This window comes from Neoarthrinium moseri (assembly GCF_022829205.1).
Source record: "Neoarthrinium moseri strain CBS 164.80 chromosome Unknown scaffold9_Wmoseri_CBS_16480, whole genome shotgun sequence".
In the NCBI taxonomy this organism is placed as follows: Eukaryota; Fungi; Ascomycota; class Sordariomycetes; order Amphisphaeriales; family Apiosporaceae; genus Neoarthrinium; species Neoarthrinium moseri.
In genome coordinates, this window is record NW_026055123.1 from 607,228 (window position 1) to 626,086 (window position 18,859).

The window sequence follows — 18,859 nt, forward strand, 5'->3', positions numbered from 1 at the left end:
AAAGCGTTATCGCTTGGCCCCTGGCGACCTAACGACGGCACAGCAGCTCGTCTCGTCTGCTCGCGTGAGCACTGATAGGGCGAGGTGGATCGTATATCATAGCATGTTCACTAGTCTACATAGTAAGCGCTGACAGTCTAATGCCCTATGTCCATAGCCTAGTCCGGAACTACCTCGCCCCCCCCCCCCAGCCTTGCAAATCTCGAGACTGTTCATCAGTTGGCATGGGACGTTTTCTGCAGACTAGGGTCTTCACTGTGTAATGGTGGGACCAAAGCCCGCTCTGCTGGATCCTCTTGGGCAACTATTTTGAGCATCTCCTTCCTTCTTCTGGAGCACATTGAGCCGTCTGAAGTCCTTTCTCTCTTTCCTATTTCCTGTCTTGCTAGTTTCTGTTGCGGTAAAACATCCCATCCTCAGGTGTATACCTTCCGTACGGCACGATGGTCGCCATCATGGCCCGTTCCTCGACATTGCCGCTGTCGCTACTTTCATATATCTCCCTCCTTGCTTCGGCTCAGGCGGCAACTGACCCGATTGCTGCAAAATGGTCATCACAAACATTTGGACCGGACGGTCCTTGGCCGGCGGTGGAAGTGAAAGTCGGGGACGATCAGACCATTGCCATGTACCCGGGGCACGAATACCAGAGTTTTCTATTGACGAGCAAGTACTGCTCATACAACAACACCTTGCCATGTTATGCGAGCCAAGCGGGAGTATACGACAAAGCACAGTCTGCTCTGGATAACACGGGGTCAACCGGGAAAATCCAGTTCTCGCCAGGGCCGGACTATAGTAAGTATCCCCCCTTCGATATATACAGCAGCAGCAAGCCTTGGTAGAGCCCTTCTCTAACGTATTCGGTAGTGGCTGGTCTGCTCGTGGATGGCGAAAGCTCAACGTCCTGGATCGACAATATCGATCTTCAGGCTGGGTCGGGCTTCACGGTACCGAACGTCTCGATGGCCCTGATCGGCGAAGCTTTCGCGACATATCCCGACGGTTCGTGGCAACCCCTGAGTGTAGGTTGCTTGGGCGTAGGCGCACCAGGGCAGGTAAACCAAAGTTTCTCGACGGGAGGAGACGCACCTATCAACGCCAGTCTTATTCCGGGATACCTAGCGTCGCACAACAAGATACCGTCCAACTCGTTCAGTATGCACATTGGATCCGCCAATCCATCAATGGCCGGGTCGCTCTACTTTGGTGGCTATGATAAGAACCGCATCGTGGGAGAAGTTCTAACACTGGGTGGGACCGGAGATATCAGCAGCGAGCTTACCTTGAATGATATATCCATCAATGTCATTGATGGATCATCGCCGTGGGATTTTGGCACGTCGAGGACTGGACTGTTGGCTGAGGGGAATTCGTCCATGACCGGGGGACTCAAGACCCGTATCGACGGATGCTCTCCGTACCTGTCATTGCCATCATCCACATGCAAGGCCATCACAGCACACCTTCCCGTCACCCTGAATGAGAAGCTTGGGCTTTATACGTGGAATACTGACGATACGAAGTACTCCAAGATCGTCAACTCTGCCTCAGCCCTGCAGTTTACCTTCACTGGAACTACCAACACGGAAAAAGTCACCATTGCGGTACCCTTTCGCCACCTCAACCTCACCCTCGACGCGCCACTGGTATCATCTAAAACCCAATATTTCCCTTGTTTCACCGGCGCTGCGAATCAATACACATTGGGCCGTGCCTTCCTTCAGGACGCCTTCGTTGGAGCCAACTGGGAGAGCAAGACATGGTGGCTCGCGCAAGCTCCTGGTCCGAACATCCCGTCTGCCGCCGTCGTTACCATCAACAGCAACGACAAGTCTATCAGTGCGAGCGATAACGACTGGAAGACGTCATGGTCAGGCGCTTGGAAGGCCTTGACTCCCGCAGAGGCGAGCGCCTCCGCCAGCGTGGCTGCCCCTGCATCCACGTCGACAGATGCCGCTTCATCGTCCTCCGGCTCGCTCAGTACGGGCGCCCAGGCTGGAATCGGTGTTGGCATCGGACTTGCCGGAGCGGCTGGACTCGGTGCGCTTGCGTTCTTCTTCATACGGAGACGTCGAGCGGCGGGCAAGGCGAGCGCAGCGGCCTCCGAGCCGGGAACCTACAATGGATCCGTCAGCGGCGCCGCAACGCAGCACGGCTACTACGAGCCCGTCAAGAACCCGACCTCGCCCAACATGACCGAGTCGACCATGTACAGCCCGCAACAGCAGCATGCGTCCGTATACAACCCGCAGTTTGCTCAGCAGGCGCCGTACGGAGGGACGGGATATCCGCCTCCTCAGCAGGCCCAGGCATATCCTCAGCACGACTACGTGCAACAGGGCTACCCCCAACAGAATTTCGCCGCGGAACTGCCTGGAGGTATGGCCCCGGTCCCTCAGGAAATGCCTACTACGTACCAGTCGCAGAATGAATTACCGGCGGACTCTACCTACGGGACCCACGGCGTGCAAAGTCCACACAGCCCTCAGCCACCCACAGGACATAGGTAGTGTCAGGGGCTGTGTGCATTTTCTATCTGGGATTTGGCGTTTTCGGGGGGACTTGAAAACCAAGGGACCTTCTATATTTCATCTTTTTTTTTCTATGACTTTTTGTCATTGGCATGACGGACGCGTGCAACTAGTTGTACTTCGATATCCTGCGAGTGTGGAGAAGAGTGTGATGCCCCCGAGATACCATATGGCCTCTCGCTACTGCGGCGAGGCCAGAATAGAATGTAATGACGCGTAGAAAGACGCAGAATACAGTTATGACACCTGAAACGATTTGTCACGCCTTCACTGATCAGCAAATGGTGAACTTGGATCTGGCTCGAGGGCCCTAATTCTTATCTCTGCTCTATTCAGTGAGTCCGTAAGGGCGGTATGACCAGCTACGAAGCAGACGCAGCATCCGCCCATCATTGAATCCTATGAACACTGTGTGGCCCCAAGGTGGAATTGGACCTGTAGGACTTTGGGGGTCGTGGGGCATTATTATGAATGTCTCTCGGTGCGATTGGCTACATCCAGGATGCCCGTTCTACAGTAGGCTAGAGCACTGCTGATCCGCCGCAGCAAGTGCTTACGTCTAAACCCACCGACTCCACGGCCCAGCGCAGAAAGAACCGTACATCGGAATAGGCCGTGCTGTGCCGCAACTTGGAGCCCAAATGGCTTACCGCTTTGGGCAGGCTTGAGAGATTGGGCACTCCTTTAACTCACATATAAGCGTGTAGCCATCCGGCGTTCCGGCGAGTCTAGCTGCTACTTAGTATTGGTAGGTCAGTTGTGACGCGCTGGAGTACGCGAAGGTCACATGATCTGTGAAACAACATAAATGGTTCCTTTCCTGGAGCAGATCTGTGTTCAATCTTTCGTGAGGGGGGCCTTTGGGTTTAGCTGTCTAATTTTTGAAATTGAGAGTCCCGGACATGCTAATAAGCACGTCTTCAGAGTTTCTATAATGGAAAAGGCAGCATAGTGGAGTGATATGTGTCATGGCAGCTCTGTATTTCGATCTTGATCTAGCAATCTGGTAAGGGTACATGTCATACCAAGTGCATGGTCGTAGAGCTAAATTGGATTGACGCTCTAGAGATGTCCATTCGCAGCAGCGAACTGTCTAGTCGGGATTTCTTTCGTCCTTATAAACACCTGCAACCTAGTTTGACCACTGGAACAGTCCGCCCATCTAGGTTTAGGACAGCACAAGAGTTTGTGCCCGCCAAAACCCAGACCAAGAGATATTTGTAAATGTGATTTGATGATATGCTTGTACCATCTGCGTAGAGAGAAAGGACAACAATCCACGTTAAGGTCCTGCGTCAACTGAGCTTCATTTATGACTTTTACATGGCACTACTTGATGGATACGTGCTACTATAACGGAATAGAAAGGATTATATTAGGGTCTGTCTAATAAAAGAAATAAGCGGATATGCATGGCTATGATTCTACTCAATGATCCGAGGAGTCGAACGGTGCCAAAATGTAGAACTCAACCCACAGCCTGTAGCAGTGTATTAAGTGGTCTCAATGCCAAGGAGTATCTTTGGGCACTATTCTTTGAGAGCCACGACGAAATGGTCTCACAACTTGAAGCCTCCCGGCATCAAATTCTGGAAGACCCCTTTAGGATCATACTTTCCAGCGGCTGCCTTCAACAACTCATAGTTCCGAGACCCATAACCCTCCAAGACCTTTTGCTCTGTTTTAGCATGATTCATGTCGATGTATCGATTGTACACGCCGAGCCTCTTGGCCGCTGCCTCAAGATCGCTCAGCATCTGGTCTGCCACGTTGTTCATGAGTGAATAATCTGCAGTTAGGTTGAATTGGACGGATCCGATGGTTTGGATCAAGCCTTGGGCAGGCACCTCGAGGCCGAGCACATCGTCGGGGCGTATCATCGAGGGGACAATCGGCCGCAGTGTCAAACCTATCGCCGCGCCTGCTACTCCAGTGAGCTTGGAACTTGCAGCGATCATAATGTTATAGGCCTCGAGGATCATTTGCTCATCGTTCACAAACGTCATCGCGAATGTGATTTGCCTGCGACAAATATTAGATTGGACCGAAAAGAAGCTAATAGTGTTAATCTTACTCGAAACCACTGGGAGATTGGGCTTGAGAGCTTGCACTCAGCGTAGGGATTGTAGTCACGGCTGTAGTATTCAGAAGCTGACCAGGCACAGCTTCGAACTCGTCGAAGACAGGAGCATCTACAACAGGTGCAGTGTAGGTATACTCTACCAGTACGACCGGCGCGTTCTGATAAGCGTATAGCACGAAGACGCTGGCATTTTCATCGTAGTCGGGATTTGACGCGAAGTTGTATAAGGCCGTTGCCGTACTTTGCACGGTCTCGTTTGATACCGAGAAGAAAACATCGCCGGCCCAAACCTCTCCCAGAGGAAACGTATTGAACGTCAATTTGGTGACGATCCCGAAATTGCTGCCCCCACCCTTTAGCGCCCTCCACAGATCGCTGTTGCTCTGTTGGTTTGCTGTGATGATGTCGCCGTTGGCCAGGACGACTTCGTATTCAGCCACGGAGTCGGCAGCGAGTCCTTGACTGGGCGCGAAGTATCCGAATCCGCCTGGCCAGATATAATCAGCTCAGTTCTCTTTCGTAAGCAGAGCTCAAGTACTCACCACCCAGAGTTGATCCTCCAACACCTATTCCAGCAGCGCGCGCGCCTGGAATCGAAACTCCGTACTGAGCTAAATAAGTGTAGACATCCCCCAGTGTCGCAGCTCCCCCAACAGCCACTTGCTCCTTATCTTCACTCAGCACAATGGTGTCGATGCCTCTAAGGTCTATTGTGATGCCGTCCTCTATGTTGGCAACTCCCACTGCAGTCCCATGACCTCCACCGCGTACGGCAAACTTGCATGAGTCGGGCACTATAATCTTCAGGGCTGTCGAGACGTCGATCGCAGTCGTTGGAGACACGATGCATGATGGCGTGATGAGCTGTTCCTGCAAAGCCCAATACGAAGCTAGAGAGGCTTCGTATGCAGCGCTATCAGGAGAAAACACCTTGCCCGGCAGCGACGAGGCAAGCTTTGCACACTTTCCAGTCATATTAGCCCCATTCATAATAACAATGGACTTGCACCTCAACCTACGCAATTAGCACATGATCCTCTCGCGGCACCGCTTGTGACGACGCAAAGGAGTCCTAGAACGGAAAAGTTGCGCAACATCTTGAAGGCCTTAGAGGAAACCCGGCATGCTGGTCGTTGCTGGTTCGAGTGCAGACAGGCGTGGTTAAAAAACGGTGGGAAAGTGCTGCCACCGATTGGCAATATAAATATATTGGAACTTTATACCCCACTGAACTGCTGGAATGAGCTGAGCTCGATGCTACCCGATCATGCAGCAACCAGTCTCCAATACTACGTTGAGGAGATGTGATTGACCTAATTGGGTGGCCATTACCGGGTATGCAGGGTTCAGCCTCCGCCCGCTCCACGTGGCATACAGACGGTCTTGCTCAGCTGGATCTGAAGGCCCAGAAATCCACTCAAGACGTCTTTGGGAAGTAGAATCACTGGAACTTGCACAGGATGGAAGATTACCCACGATGCAATTGATCTGATAGTTTCGTACATTCGATGTGAGAGAGACGGCCGTTGGCTACACCCACCAAATCAAATGGACACGAAATGAGCTTGATTCCCTGAAGTTGTGCCCTCGTGGGGATTTAGGCAATCAATACGGAAATTAGACACGCGGACAGTCATGCAAGTGCATTTGCTACGAACTGTCCCCTAACTGCATAGAATTTCAAGATAGCGCATCGCCGGAAGGAACATAATCAATGCCGTGCATCGGGGCTGCTACAGGTGCATTTGCTTTAGGCAAGGGAGCCGCGAGGGGTTTTAGCAGTGAAAAAGTATGCGGGATGCAGGGCACTCTCTCCAGGCATGTCAGGATGCTTCCAACGCAGCTGGGCATATCAGCATGTGAATTCTACACTTTGCTTAGGTTACTGTAGCCAATAGATAAGAGAGGGCGTACAGCTCTCCGAAACAGCTACGAAACGATGCCGAACGAGAACAGGCCTGAAGACAAGATCATGGAAGGCTTCTTGACTAAGAGTACCACATTTCCCCTTCTACTTGTCCATTATCTGTAAAACTAGCAGTAAAAATAAAAGAAGACGGGGGAAAAACCTCACTCTCACTCAGTGGCGGCCTATGTACATCTGATTTTGAGCCTTCCTGAGCTGTTAGAGCTTATCTAACCCCTGGTTCTTCGTCATGGCTGAGTCCTTGTTGCACTATCTGTCAGTATTTGATACAATCATGTACAGCTGACAGGAAATAGAAGAAATATATCTGGTATGAAAATGGGAAGGGAGGGGCACTCACTAATACGGAGGCGGGAAGCCATGTTTGCGCAATCTTTACAGATCCAGCATTAGGTCCCTTCCAAACGAGCCCGCCCTTGTTAGTACCAACTATATCACCGACTATATGGGCAGCGAACTGATCTGCCGACATGCCATGAGGCTTCGACCTGCCACTTGTCCAACCGTCTATAATGTCTTTGATCAAAGTGTATCGAGACTTGTCGGGCAGTTCAGTTCTGGTATCGTTGTCGTGGAAGTGAGATTCTACAATGCCCGCCATTATAGTTACGACTGTAACCTTGAAAGGAGAGAGCTCATGCCGTAAGCACTCTGAAATGTTCGTAATCGCGGCTTTCGACGATGTGTAGGCAGCTTATGGTAGCACACCACCATCAGCAGGCAAAGAGATCACAAGAAGTCGATACGGAGCGACGTGCAGTGAACTCACAAATCCATGGCATGTTAATAACAGCACCAACCGTGCTTATATTTACGATGCGGCCTTGACTTTTGATTAGAAGGCTGGAGAAAGCTTGTACACACCGTACAGGCCCCCAGACGTTGACATCGTAAAGTTTCTGGGCTTTCTCTACGTCCATGTCGAGGATCGGCATTCCATATCCTGCTCCTGCGTTGTTCACCAATACGTCCAGGCCAGCAACACCGCTCTGACCCACGGTTCTCGCTGCCTCCTCAACTGACGACTTGGAAGTAACATCTAGTTGAACGACTATGACATTAGGTAGAGCTGATAGCTCTGGTGGTATCTTGGACGTAGTTCGTGCTGTAGCAAAGACATTGTGACCGCCTCTGGCAAGATTGAGGGCGATGGCGGCACCAATACCGCCCACCGAGCACCCTGTCACCAGGATCGATTTGGGAGACATCCCTTGCGAGATCTATGAAAGACGGACAAGGTTCGAACAGGTCAGAGGACCAAGACAAAACAGGATCATTCTTACAAGTGGATTTCGCGCCAATGGCGGGAAAGGCGGAATTCACCTTGTATTTACAGTATAGTGAAATATCGATGTGCAAGCATTAGATAGAGTGCTCTCGATCGCCCCGGCCACAAACAGGTGGTGGGTGCAGCGGCAGTTTCATGATTCATGTTCGTGCATGGCCACTCTGCACCAGAGCAAAACAAGGAAGCGGACAAAGCACGACGTACCAACATAGTGGGGTTCCAAGTAGGCGATCCAATTTCGTAGTTAGAATGGATACCTTTACCAACCGTGGGGACACCTGATCATATCCCAGCGGAGCCAAAGTCTGAGACCTGAACAAGGTATCGCATTCAGTTGGTTGTGACCATCTCCGTCGCTTGTGTCTCAGTGGGCAAATACAAATTGGGTCGGTGAGTTGCAAGACTACTGTGGTGGTAGAGTCCAATCAGCATCCCTGCAATTGAGCGGGCAGGGCCGTTGTGACAGAATGGTAGCGCCGCACATCCCGCTCAGCGAGCCGTTGGGCTAGTGGAGCTTAAACGGCCTAAGTGTACCGATCCAGTGTATTTTCTGCAGGGACGTTAAGTGCCATTCGCCCCCTGGTCTCGCTTGGATCTCGGCTTGTCCCAGACACCTAGGTACCCTATCAGCATCCGCGCCGATAGCACGCACGCAGGCGATGGTTACCTATGCTGGTACCTAGGTAGTCTCAAAGTACTCAGACAGAGAGGTATGGAGCCCTATTGATTATTAAGTTTGAATGTCCCGTCAACTAGGCACGCATGCCGACTAAGTTTTGGCTAATGCACAAACCCCCTGCTCACTGCCATGATGCTCGGCTATACTGCGGTAGCTTTCGTTTGAGATTGCGAGGTATCGATGGGGTACTACTGACTTTGTGACATGTATATCTTGCAATGAGTCAGGTTAGCAACTGCATAACGCGGTGTCCGCAGGAGATTTAGTCTTTGCTCATGGGTCTGCTTTGGGACAGGATTGAGACGGACGGCTCGGGCACTTCTAGATTTGGAATTCGAGAGAGGCGCGAACAGACACTTCTGGGAGTCAAGATACTACTACTATCTTTGATACTGTCAAACTAAGGCATTCGGCAAGATCGAGCTGCTTACACAATATGATGCGTACTATCGTACAACTGGTCGGCCACGTCTCGTACGGTCTCGGTATCCTACGTATCTATGCAGTCGAGTAATCACTTTCGCACCATGCCAATCAGATAGCTAGGTATGAAGGTACGAATATTGTCTGGGTTTCTTTAGCAAATAGATCCACGTTGACACGCCGGACTCTAAGTTCGACGAACCAAGTGCAGTATCGTCAGCTATGCTCTACCCATCATTCGTTTTACTTGCATCTAGATGTCTTCATTTGTAAAACATTCGATTGAAACTCCTGGTTCTAAATTATTTTGCTCATCATCTGACAAAAATTTATGAAATCACCGATGTGAATGTCCCATGTGTTCACACCTGGCCCCGCGAACCCCTCGAACGACCTTCAATCGAACAGCGGTCTGAGGATTTATGTAAAGACTGCTGCTCAAAGTTAGTGCTTCGAAATATCCCCTGCTCTTCGTCGCGGGGTAAGAGCTCGTTGCATGACGTGCTTCCAACATATATCGGAGATGGGTGTGTTATCGATTCGCTGAGCTCATAGTAGTAAGCGTGTGATTTGGGTGCCCCATATGGCGTACCACTGCCGAAACTGCTTGGAGATTTTGAAGATGCGGGTAGGCTTCCCTGGCCCGAATGTCCCACTCCACTGCTACGTCCATACATCCTAGATCTCAATGAAGCAAAGGAGCCAGAAACATGAGCTTTGATCATGCCGGCGAATGCTGGCATGGATCCCACCATGACCGCCACATTGTGTTCGATGATTCTGTTGGAAACCCCATTAGCAGTTATGATCTTATGCAACTGTGACGTTTTCATTAAAAAATCAGATAACGACTTACATCCAGATGAAAAGTTGACCTTGGTACCACGAGCTGTCACCTGGCTTATCAAGTAGAAGCCTAAAGCGCCAATAGCAAGAGATAATACTCGAAATCACCCCACTAGCCTCAATTAGCTTAATGAACCATTCATCCAATGCGTTATTCGGCTTACAGAAACCCCGTCACGAAAACAACAAGAAGCTGCACCTTCTTTTTGGCAGACACTTGAAGCTTTATGATGGCTGGAATTGGTATGAGAAGGATCCAGATATCCAGAATGACGGAGCCAATGCCATGAAGGGGGGCATAATATGTCAGCTTCGCGGCCATGCCACTGAGTGCTGGTTCAGACCATGTCTGTCCAATTCGAGGAGCTTCGAATACGACGACCATTATGGGATGGACGAGATAGATTAACCCGGAGAATACGCAGGCTAATATGATAGACACCTTTGTCCGGGTCGTTACAGCGAATATTTGGAAATAGAGAAGCAAGATTGCCACTTTGACAACGAATTGAGTTGGGCCTAACAACATATTGGAGGCAAAGAGCAACTGATTGCGTCGTGAGTAATTGCACAGAGGCCGTGAGTTCGGAAGTGATTCTCACCTGCCACGAGTAATCTGACAGGTACCAACACATTGGCACGTCCCAAGAATGGCGAGCAAAGTTGCGCACTTTTGACAAAGTCAACTTTGATTGGCTCCATTGATCTTAATGTCATCACTTACTGGCAATGACGACTCCAGTATAACTGGTACTAAGTACGAAGCCTACGATGGCCAAGTCTGCAGGATGATTAGCGCCAATTCGCAAACTCCTGGTAGCCTCGGTAGACTAGGTGAGTATTGTTTCAACAAACAGCGACATACAGTCTGGAGTTCTCATTTTCATCCAGTTCTGAGCGAACCTTCCTGCCAGAAATGCCAAACATAGTCCTGTGAAGATGGTGCTGATCGCTATCGTTGGGACAACGAGGTTGCTCGGATTCGTGAAGTTGGACACCTGTCCAGCAGGTGGCTGCTGCAACGGCAGGAGGCAAAGGTCCATGTTCCCGGCTGAGGGATCCATTCTGCAGTGCCCGTTCTGGTGTTATTCATTCCTCAGTTACTGTAAGCTCAAGTTCAATCAACGTTGACCTTGCGAAGGTATCAGAGGTGGGATCAAATATCTAGCTTAAATCATTGTGGTAGTTAAGCTGTTACCCTCGACAGATATAGGCTACGTAACTATCTCTGACACGCCATCATGGTTGCAGTGAAGCACAAAAGCTGACACCATACTTGTCTGATGGTGGCCACGCTTGCCGCGGTAGAGAAAAGTGAATGGCAGGAATATGACTTTGAGTGACATTCATTTTCCCAATAGGATCGAAGTGGTATCGAACGTGCATGGCACAACGTACAAGATTATGCACTATAATTTGTGCCTCGACAATATACACAGCGCCTGTACATAACCCAAACCTTCAGCATGGCAACGGATTTGGTCTCCATTCGGCTACGCATGGAGTAAACTTACTCTATCGATACCTCTATCGTGGGCAATATGCGTCGATCAATGGATGAAGCACCACAAATATGCTGACAAGAGTCGCAGTCGATGTTGACAACCCGGACGGGAGCTAGCGTTGAGAAACCAATAAGAACAAGCCTCCTGCCCACCACCACGGCACATGATGCATATGAGGCGGACCAATGGCCCTATCTAGGGCGACTCGACCCACCTAATATGCTGCTTAGCCCCGCAAGCCCCACGGTACCTAGTGCCATAGTACCTACGTTACTGCGTCACGGCTGTCGCTGACACGACGCACAGATTGCCGAGATCCCTCCCGAGAAATCCCTGCATGTATTGCGAGCTTCTTATCTGAGTCTTTGCACCTGGCGCCTTGAAGTGATTTGCATATTCGGGCGACCCCCTGTAAAAGCCTGTGCGAGTTCTCATGCACCGAGATTGTACACCGAATCCTCTACTAGGGTTATAGGCCGCAGTTACAGGCACCTGATTGGAGCGTTTATGTAGCGACTTGATTATAATGAGTGTGGGTTTTGCTACCTTGATAGCGATCTGGGACTTTGGAACATGTGGTCCTTTTAGCAACTCCACAAGCTACCAAGATACAACACTTTAGGGGTGAACTATCCTACTACGACGCCTCAAGGTGTCTCTCACTTTGCCTACGAAACAGTACTCTCGTGTCATTGCGTGGTACGACGCTCGATCTCCAAACCATGCTTCGTGGGCCATCCTTGTCAGGTAACTTGCACTCCCACTCATCCAAAACTTGCACAACTATCAACTTCAACACTAGCGAGGCGTAAAACCTGCCAGGGCTTTGCATGCTTAGTCAGTACTCAGGGACACGAGTCAGAAATTCCTTCATCCTGCATGGTTTCATGGGAGGGGGATGCAGGGAATATTTGCTGCGCGTCACTTACCATGCTGCAATACCCAAACCCCAGATTGGCCAATCATGGTTCGCTGTTGTCAGACTCGCAGGACTGTTGTCAGGGACTTCGGCTGAGTGGTTCCCTGCGCGAAGCGAAGCGTTGGCCCTTGCAAAACGGAATCCATCGAACTCATGCGGTCGAGAGAACCTATTAGGGTCGTGCATCATGGCACGCTGGGGTATACACACCCAGTCACCCCTTGCGACTCTTGTTCCATCATCCAGAACGTAATCCACCAATGCTTTGCGGCGACAGCTGACTGTGACACGTTTCAGCCAAGTTGGCCATTGCGTATGAGAGAACACGCAGAAAATCGTGGACCAAAGGTACTTACCGGCGTCAGCATTAGTACAGCGTATTGATTCTTTAATGAAGCTGTCAAGTAAAGGCAAGCGTTCAATGTCGATTGATGCTTTGGAAGAAGTTGCGACGTGCTGCCTCAACTCCTCCTTCAGCGGCGCTAGGTATTCCTCATGTAAGCAGAGGTCCTCGATAAGGTACGTCGCCGTCTAAGCCAAGATTCATACACAACCAGTTAGCCACTTTCATCGGAGACGTCAACATCTAGTATCATGTACGGGTGTGTCTCACCATAGAGAGCTGATGGACGGTACTAAACCACACCGCTATGATTTCGCCAATCATTCGAGCTGGTGACCATGGATTCTTCCGTGGCGACGTGTCTATAAGCCATTGTGTACAATCGACCTGAGAAGTCGGTGTGAACATGGCGGTTTGTCCGAGTATATGATGTTATTGAAATTATCTTACAGGTAGGGGCGAGTTTCGATTTAGGTCTGGGTTCGCCCTCTTAGCCATACGCTCTTTGACGATGGGCTCGAGATGTCTGAACAGGGTCTTTGCCGCACGATGCTTCCCTGTTGCGAGTGATGCCACGATGCTTCATAGTTCTCTTAGCCTATGCATTTGTGAACGCCCGTATAGAGATACCACTTACGAGCGGAGGAAGCTCGGAGTAATCCTCAGAATCTCAGCAGCAAAGATGACTGATTGCGGAAATTCCAAAGCAGCTGCTGTGAACTCCGCTTTTTGGCCTGTCGATTAATTGTGAGTCTCGTTTCATTGTAGTCATTTCGTACCCCAAAACTGACTTAGTTCTTCGCCAAAGAAAATGAAGCAGTTCACTCTCGTTACGATACGTTTCATCATTGGGAATATATGAACTTGCGTGAACCCTGAAGTGCATGTCAGCAAGTCATCAGACATATGACAGCACCTCGGATATGTGCTGACCATTTCCCCCTGGGGTGCTCAATTCTTCACGAAGGCAGGTTCTTATGATGCTATCAATGCTTGGCTGAAAGTAAGCCAGGTGAGAAGTAAGAAGACTGCGGAGTGCCCTGACGAATCCAGTCCCCTCAAGACCTCGCTGGTTCTGCCACTCGAAGCCGTGCATGGTGTGCTTGGGCTGCAGTAACTTTCAGACCAAATATTAAGTCAGCTCAAATACTTGCCATTTTCAGCGACATTGGTGACATGTGACAAACCTCTTTAGCCACAGCGTGAAGCGACAGAGATGCAGGCGATGCATCTGCGATTTCCCTCATCAACTCGTTTGTGGTTACAAGAACATGGTTATTTGAGGGCGTTGCAACTAGGAATGGTCTTCCATTGGCCTTTGGGGGAGAGTCAGGAAGAAGACGTGGCGAAATATTGCAAGGCAAGACTGGTTCTTACCTGAGCATAAGCTTTCTCAATAACCTCGGGTCCATGAAAGAGATACGAAAGCCCTTTGAAGCGGTTCTTCAAATAGTGAATCTGATAGGCAAAGTGAGTCATGGAGTCCTGCTTCTTAGACGCCTCAGATCTAAGACCTACTGTGGTTGTCAAAGTTCCCTCGACCAAGAACTTGATGCAAATGAAGAGGCCACATATGGCGACCCCCAGAATTAAAGTGCTCGGTAACATCGAGAAAGCTTGAAGGCAAACTGTTTTAAAATGACAGTGGTTAATTTTTGCTTGGGCATAGCGTCTCGAGGTGAATCAACATACGTTGGTTTTGAGTCTAAACTTCAGCCGCCTTACAAGTGATGAGGCACTGTGTATCAAGAAATCATATGATCAATGGGACTCGATTATGGCATCTCACCAACAGATCATGGTAGGGATTCGAATACTGTGTATCATCACATGCACAATTATCAAGTCACAAAGCACAAAAGTTCTGGACTGACATGAAGCGTAACCCACGCCGATAGGAGCTCTGACAGGGGCCCCTCTAGTTCCAGACGATATTCACGTGGCCGCCATAAAACAACATCAATACCGCTTCTCTCGACCACACGCAAAGGTAGGAGACATTTGTTGCCACCTAATAACCAGCACACATCCTAAAGGAGAAGTGATGCCGGGCGTACCATAGCCGCCTTAGGCGAGCAGAGAGTCCGCATGCGGGTATCAAGGGATCAAATGATGTACCTTGTTGGCTTGGTATACTAGGTAAGGCAATTTACGTGGCAGCCCACTAAATAATGCTCCACATTGCGCATTAGTAACATCCGAATAGTCGGACTGGCCGTACAGAGGTGCAGCATGTGCTACCATATTTAAACCTGGTCAACACTCATGCCGCGGGGGTTGGTATGCACGGTGATATGTGTCAAAGCGTTTGATGGATACGGCGGACCCTGTCAGTTCCGTCTTATCGGAGCTACTTTCATTTGTAGATATGTGGGGCGTGTAGGGGGAGGAGAACAGGTCCGAGGAGAAGAGGTCCCACGTTCTGTAGCGACTAGACAAGGTCAATAGTTGATTGCCAGTCGAGGACAGTTGCCTTGATACCAGCCGCTGGATTGAACCACTGTGATTGCCACTCATCAACTCCAGATACACCCAAAGCAATTGCGCGCACCGTTCGAACTCAACGCAGAGAGTCGGAATTCTCACCGTAGGAACTGTTCATCTTTGAATAGGGCGATGGGGACCACTTTATTGAATGAGCTCGTCTCCAAGATGGGAACCTGGCCTTTTCCCGAGAAAGGCAGTGAATATCATGAATATTTGAGAGTGGCGATGTTATGTGCCTCTACCCTGCTACTTTGGCGGCTCTATAGATTCACCATTGTTCCGCTCCTCTACCCCAACGAACCAAAAGAGCTACCTTATTGGACTCCATGTGAGTGAAAGATCAGCCCAAACCGAGTTATTTTCTTCTAATCGGGGGCATTACTGATCCTGGTCATAGTTTTGGGTATGCATTTCTGCTTCACAGCATCCTAGCAATGGTGTCCATCTACTAAATTTATCTGTTGATCAGGTCATTTAATTGAATTCTTCAGCAATGCAGATGTCTTAATGACTCGAGCGAGGTAGGGATGAGGTTTTACGATTCGCTTTTCATGTAAAATTGGCTAACACGACCTAAGAACCTATTTTGGCAATGTTAGAGAGCCATTCGCGTTGACGATTCTTGGAATGAAGACTTATGTTCTCACTAAAGCTGAAGACGTGGGCGAAGTCTATCGGAACAACGATACGCTCTCATATGAGGAGTTTGTTCAAATGATGATGCAAATTCTGGGAAACTCCAAGTCTGCTGTAAAGGAAATGTTCAAGCCGCTCTCAAAGGACAAGAAAGGATATCCCAATCCTAAAGAAAAGCCTCTAGGCATACTGTTCCGAGAGATGCACATCCACCAGCTGTTTCCGGGGGAAAATCTAAATTTTCTTGAAGATCGGTTTTACAGATTTTTCTACGATCAACTCGAAAATAGCGAGCTGAGGAAAGCCTCGTACGCTATCCGAAAGTCGTCAGACATCACCATTGTTCCACTTGTTCAATGGTGTTCGGATTATTTTGCTAAGGCTGGACAAGATGCTTACTTCGGGCCTAGACTCGCTGATTTGGATCCCAATTTAACCGATGACTTCATCATTTTTGATGAGTTAAGCTATCAGGTCATCTATCAGTACCCTTATTTCCTCGCCAAGAAAATGCGGGCATCACGGGATCGAATACTTCAGGCATTCAAGAAATACCTAGAGATACCGCACGAGAGAAGGGAGGGCGCTGCATGGTTCGTCAATGCTTCAGAGGAGGAAATGAACTATCTGCACTTGTCAGACGAAGACAAAGCGATCGCTATTATGACGATCTACTGGGCGTAAGCAAGCGTTTCATCTCGTGCAGTCTCCTGTACTGACCTGGCTAGAATCAACACGAATAGCCGCAAGGCTGCGTTTTGGTTGTTGGCCTATATCATTCAGACACCTTCGTTGGTCTCAATAGTCCGAGAGGAAACAGCACCTGCGTTCAAGCCTAATGGAAACGTGGACTTCGAGTACCTACATGCTTCAGTGCCACAACTGGATGCAATGTGGACCGAGATGCTTCGATTGTCTGCTTTCGCGGCGTCCGTACGCTACATTACAGCTGACACGATCATCGGAGGTAAGACGCTTCGTCGGGGTAACCGACTCATGGTCCCATATCGCCAACTCCATATGAACGAAGCCGTGTTTGGTGAGGATGTCGAGCAGTTCCATCATGAAAGGTTCTTGAAAAAGCCCAAGCTATCACAGGGCAATAGCTTTAGGCCCTTCGGTGGTGGAAGTACTGCTTGTCCAGGCCGACATATTGCCAAGCGGGCTGTTCTGCTCTTCACCGCTATGGTCCTGCACAGGTATGATATCAAGTTGGTAGATGGGCAGAAGATGATGGAAGCGGATCTGACGAAGCCGGTTCCTGGGCTCATGTCACCAAAATTGGGCGAGGATATGTTGGTACAACTCGCACCAAGGAAACTTTGAGTTGTAACTTTTAAAGGCTCAAAAATCATGTATTTTCCACCTTAGAACAGTCTTTGCTTCTCTAGTCTAATTTTATCGAGAATTGGGAGCATTCTTGCAGAACTGCGATACATGCTGGCCAGCTCTCCTTCCCGAAAATACACAATCAGCTATAGAAAGACCAGATATGTAACTATTTGAGCAAATACCAACCGCATTTCTCCCAACTGCATAAAGACCTTGGATCATTTGATCAGCTCTGTTTAGCACTAGCCCTGATCTGCCGTCGACGCGAAGACCTCCTAATGTCAGTGCTGGAACCATTAACAATCCAGAACTCCGCAGGGATACGTCGATACCATAGAATGGTCCAGTTGCTATCACTGATCTATGATTCAGCTTTCTCATCGGATCCCCTGTTTCTTCTATTATTGCTGCATTGTAGTCTTTCACCGTTTCCTCCAGAACGTGACCCTTGACTCTGAGCTTTCGAGAAAGATCTTCAAGAGAAGCGGCTCGCTGATGAGCCCAAAACACCAAGAACGAGATAAAAACCCGCCACAACGATTTTGTCTGGTCCTTGATCTGTTTTTTTACCTTTTTCCATTGCACCGAGTCCAAGATCAGAAAGCCTTGTCCGTCTGAACGCTCAATCATGATGTCAGTGAAAGAGCCACCGTACAGGTCCTCAGCTGCAATTCTTTCACCGCTCTGGGAAACAATGATTCCTTCCAGTAGACTTTCGGGGGGATACAATAGCCGCCATGCTGATATGCGATCCATGTGGGAGATACTGCCGCCAACAGACTGGCCGAGTCGAATACCGCTTCCGTCATCACCAACGGTCCCCAGGGTTGCCGTTTTTCGAGCCCACGGCGCAAATTCTTGGGTCATTGCCTTGTTCACTATGAAATTCATCGTTAGTAAAGAACCGCTCTGGCCCGACCTGTTGTGGTGCATAAGATTTGCGGGCAACCCACTGATAAACCCGCCGGCAGCCAATACAACGGTGGGAGACCCCAATCTCTCTTCATGGGCACCTCTTACGAAGATAAACTCCGCAATCCAGTCTAAAAAACTTGACAATGGCTGAAAAGTAGCTTGATAATTCAAAGCTGCCTTGGATAGCCACTTATAGGACCTTACGGCCCACCATGGCCCGTTGGCGAGGGTTGAGTAGTGGACGCCGTTCACTCGGCCACCACTGTCCATGAGGATCTCTGTGACCCTGCTTGCCGGCTCAAATTTTACCCCCAGTCGCGAAGCTGAGTCAAATAGAGCTTGCCAAAGGTCTGCGCCTGTCATTCCCATCCCGCCAGAGCCCTTGCCTACTGGTTTGTGGCCTCTAGGTGCTGGTTTTGCCAGGTGGGCAAACGGATAGGCCTTCTCGTTACCTGAGAAGTAGAGATTGTATTTAGACATTGGTAAGCTCGTCTTATAGGGACAGAGAGTACTGTCAAACTGGCATCCATGCCTCTCAAGCCATTCCATATTCGGAGCACTTTCCTCACAGAATCTCCTCAACGTTGCATCATCTACGGCATCTCCAACCTCATGTCGAAGATACTGATACATGTTCTCAGGAGAGTCGTCCCCATAACCTGCCCTACTTTGCTGTTTCGTGCCGCCCCCGGCATAGATCACACCTGCTGAGATAGCTGATGCGCCTCCGCCATAGGCACGATCAAGGACAATGACTGATGCACCGTTCTCAGCTGCCGCAATTGCTGCACAGATTCCGGAGATACCACCTCCAACCACTATCATATCTAACATTGAGTGTTTAGAGGAACGCATCATGCTGAACAGTATCGAAGCCGTGAGAAAATGGAAAGCTGGTTTTCAACCTACCCATTGATGGTGATCGGGAGGACTGTCGCACGT

At 49.6% G+C, this 18,859-nt stretch overlaps 7 protein-coding genes across 7 annotated transcripts; 2 read left to right on the forward strand and 5 right to left on the reverse strand.

Annotated features, from left to right (window-relative positions):
• Window positions 1-443: 443 nt before the first annotated feature.
• JN550_003789 (uncharacterized protein) lies at window positions 444-2,513 on the forward strand (the record flags this gene model as incomplete). Its single annotated transcript, XM_049315232.1, has 2 exons — window positions 444-798; window positions 871-2,513. The coding sequence occupies 2 exons, from the start codon at window positions 444-446 to the stop codon at window positions 2,511-2,513; spliced, it is 1,998 nt and encodes a 665-aa protein (XP_049174359.1).
• A 1,449-nt stretch (window positions 2,514-3,962) lies between these two features.
• On the reverse strand, window positions 3,963-5,714 carry JN550_003790 (uncharacterized protein; the record flags this gene model as incomplete). Its single annotated transcript, XM_049315233.1, has 5 exons — window positions 3,963-4,014; window positions 4,098-4,556; window positions 4,609-5,104; window positions 5,160-5,580; window positions 5,637-5,714. The coding sequence occupies 5 exons, from the start codon at window positions 5,712-5,714 to the stop codon at window positions 3,963-3,965; spliced, it is 1,506 nt and encodes a 501-aa protein (XP_049174360.1).
• Window positions 5,715-7,355: 1,641 nt separating this feature from the next.
• Window positions 7,356-7,752, reverse strand: JN550_003791 (uncharacterized protein; the record flags this gene model as incomplete). Its single annotated transcript, XM_049315234.1, has 2 exons — window positions 7,356-7,367; window positions 7,414-7,752. 2 exons carry the CDS (start codon window positions 7,750-7,752, stop codon window positions 7,356-7,358), a joined length of 351 nt encoding a protein of 116 aa, XP_049174361.1.
• A 1,544-nt stretch (window positions 7,753-9,296) lies between these two features.
• On the reverse strand, window positions 9,297-10,823 carry JN550_003792 (uncharacterized protein; the record flags this gene model as incomplete). The annotated part of the gene is made up of 6 exons (XM_049315236.1): window positions 9,297-9,714; window positions 9,791-9,850; window positions 9,945-10,327; window positions 10,383-10,450; window positions 10,505-10,561; window positions 10,646-10,823. 6 exons carry the CDS (start codon window positions 10,821-10,823, stop codon window positions 9,297-9,299), a joined length of 1,164 nt encoding a protein of 387 aa, XP_049174362.1.
• Window positions 10,824-11,922: 1,099 nt separating this feature from the next.
• JN550_003793 (uncharacterized protein) lies at window positions 11,923-14,155 on the reverse strand (the record flags this gene model as incomplete). The annotated part of the gene is made up of 10 exons (XM_049315237.1): window positions 11,923-12,109; window positions 12,215-12,485; window positions 12,561-12,735; window positions 12,818-12,934; window positions 12,998-13,127; window positions 13,185-13,281; window positions 13,339-13,422; window positions 13,481-13,664; window positions 13,735-13,863; window positions 13,925-14,155. 10 exons carry the CDS (start codon window positions 14,153-14,155, stop codon window positions 11,923-11,925), a joined length of 1,605 nt encoding a protein of 534 aa, XP_049174363.1.
• A 1,386-nt stretch (window positions 14,156-15,541) lies between these two features.
• JN550_003794 (uncharacterized protein) lies at window positions 15,542-16,996 on the forward strand (the record flags this gene model as incomplete). Its single annotated transcript, XM_049315238.1, has 3 exons — window positions 15,542-15,555; window positions 15,613-16,350; window positions 16,399-16,996. The coding sequence occupies 3 exons, from the start codon at window positions 15,542-15,544 to the stop codon at window positions 16,994-16,996; spliced, it is 1,350 nt and encodes a 449-aa protein (XP_049174364.1).
• A 232-nt stretch (window positions 16,997-17,228) lies between these two features.
• On the reverse strand, window positions 17,229-18,742 carry JN550_003795 (uncharacterized protein; the record flags this gene model as incomplete). The annotated part of the gene is made up of 4 exons (XM_049315239.1): window positions 17,229-17,363; window positions 17,573-17,880; window positions 17,956-18,369; window positions 18,430-18,742. 4 exons carry the CDS (start codon window positions 18,740-18,742, stop codon window positions 17,229-17,231), a joined length of 1,170 nt encoding a protein of 389 aa, XP_049174365.1.
• Between the last annotated feature and the right edge of the window lie 117 nt (window positions 18,743-18,859).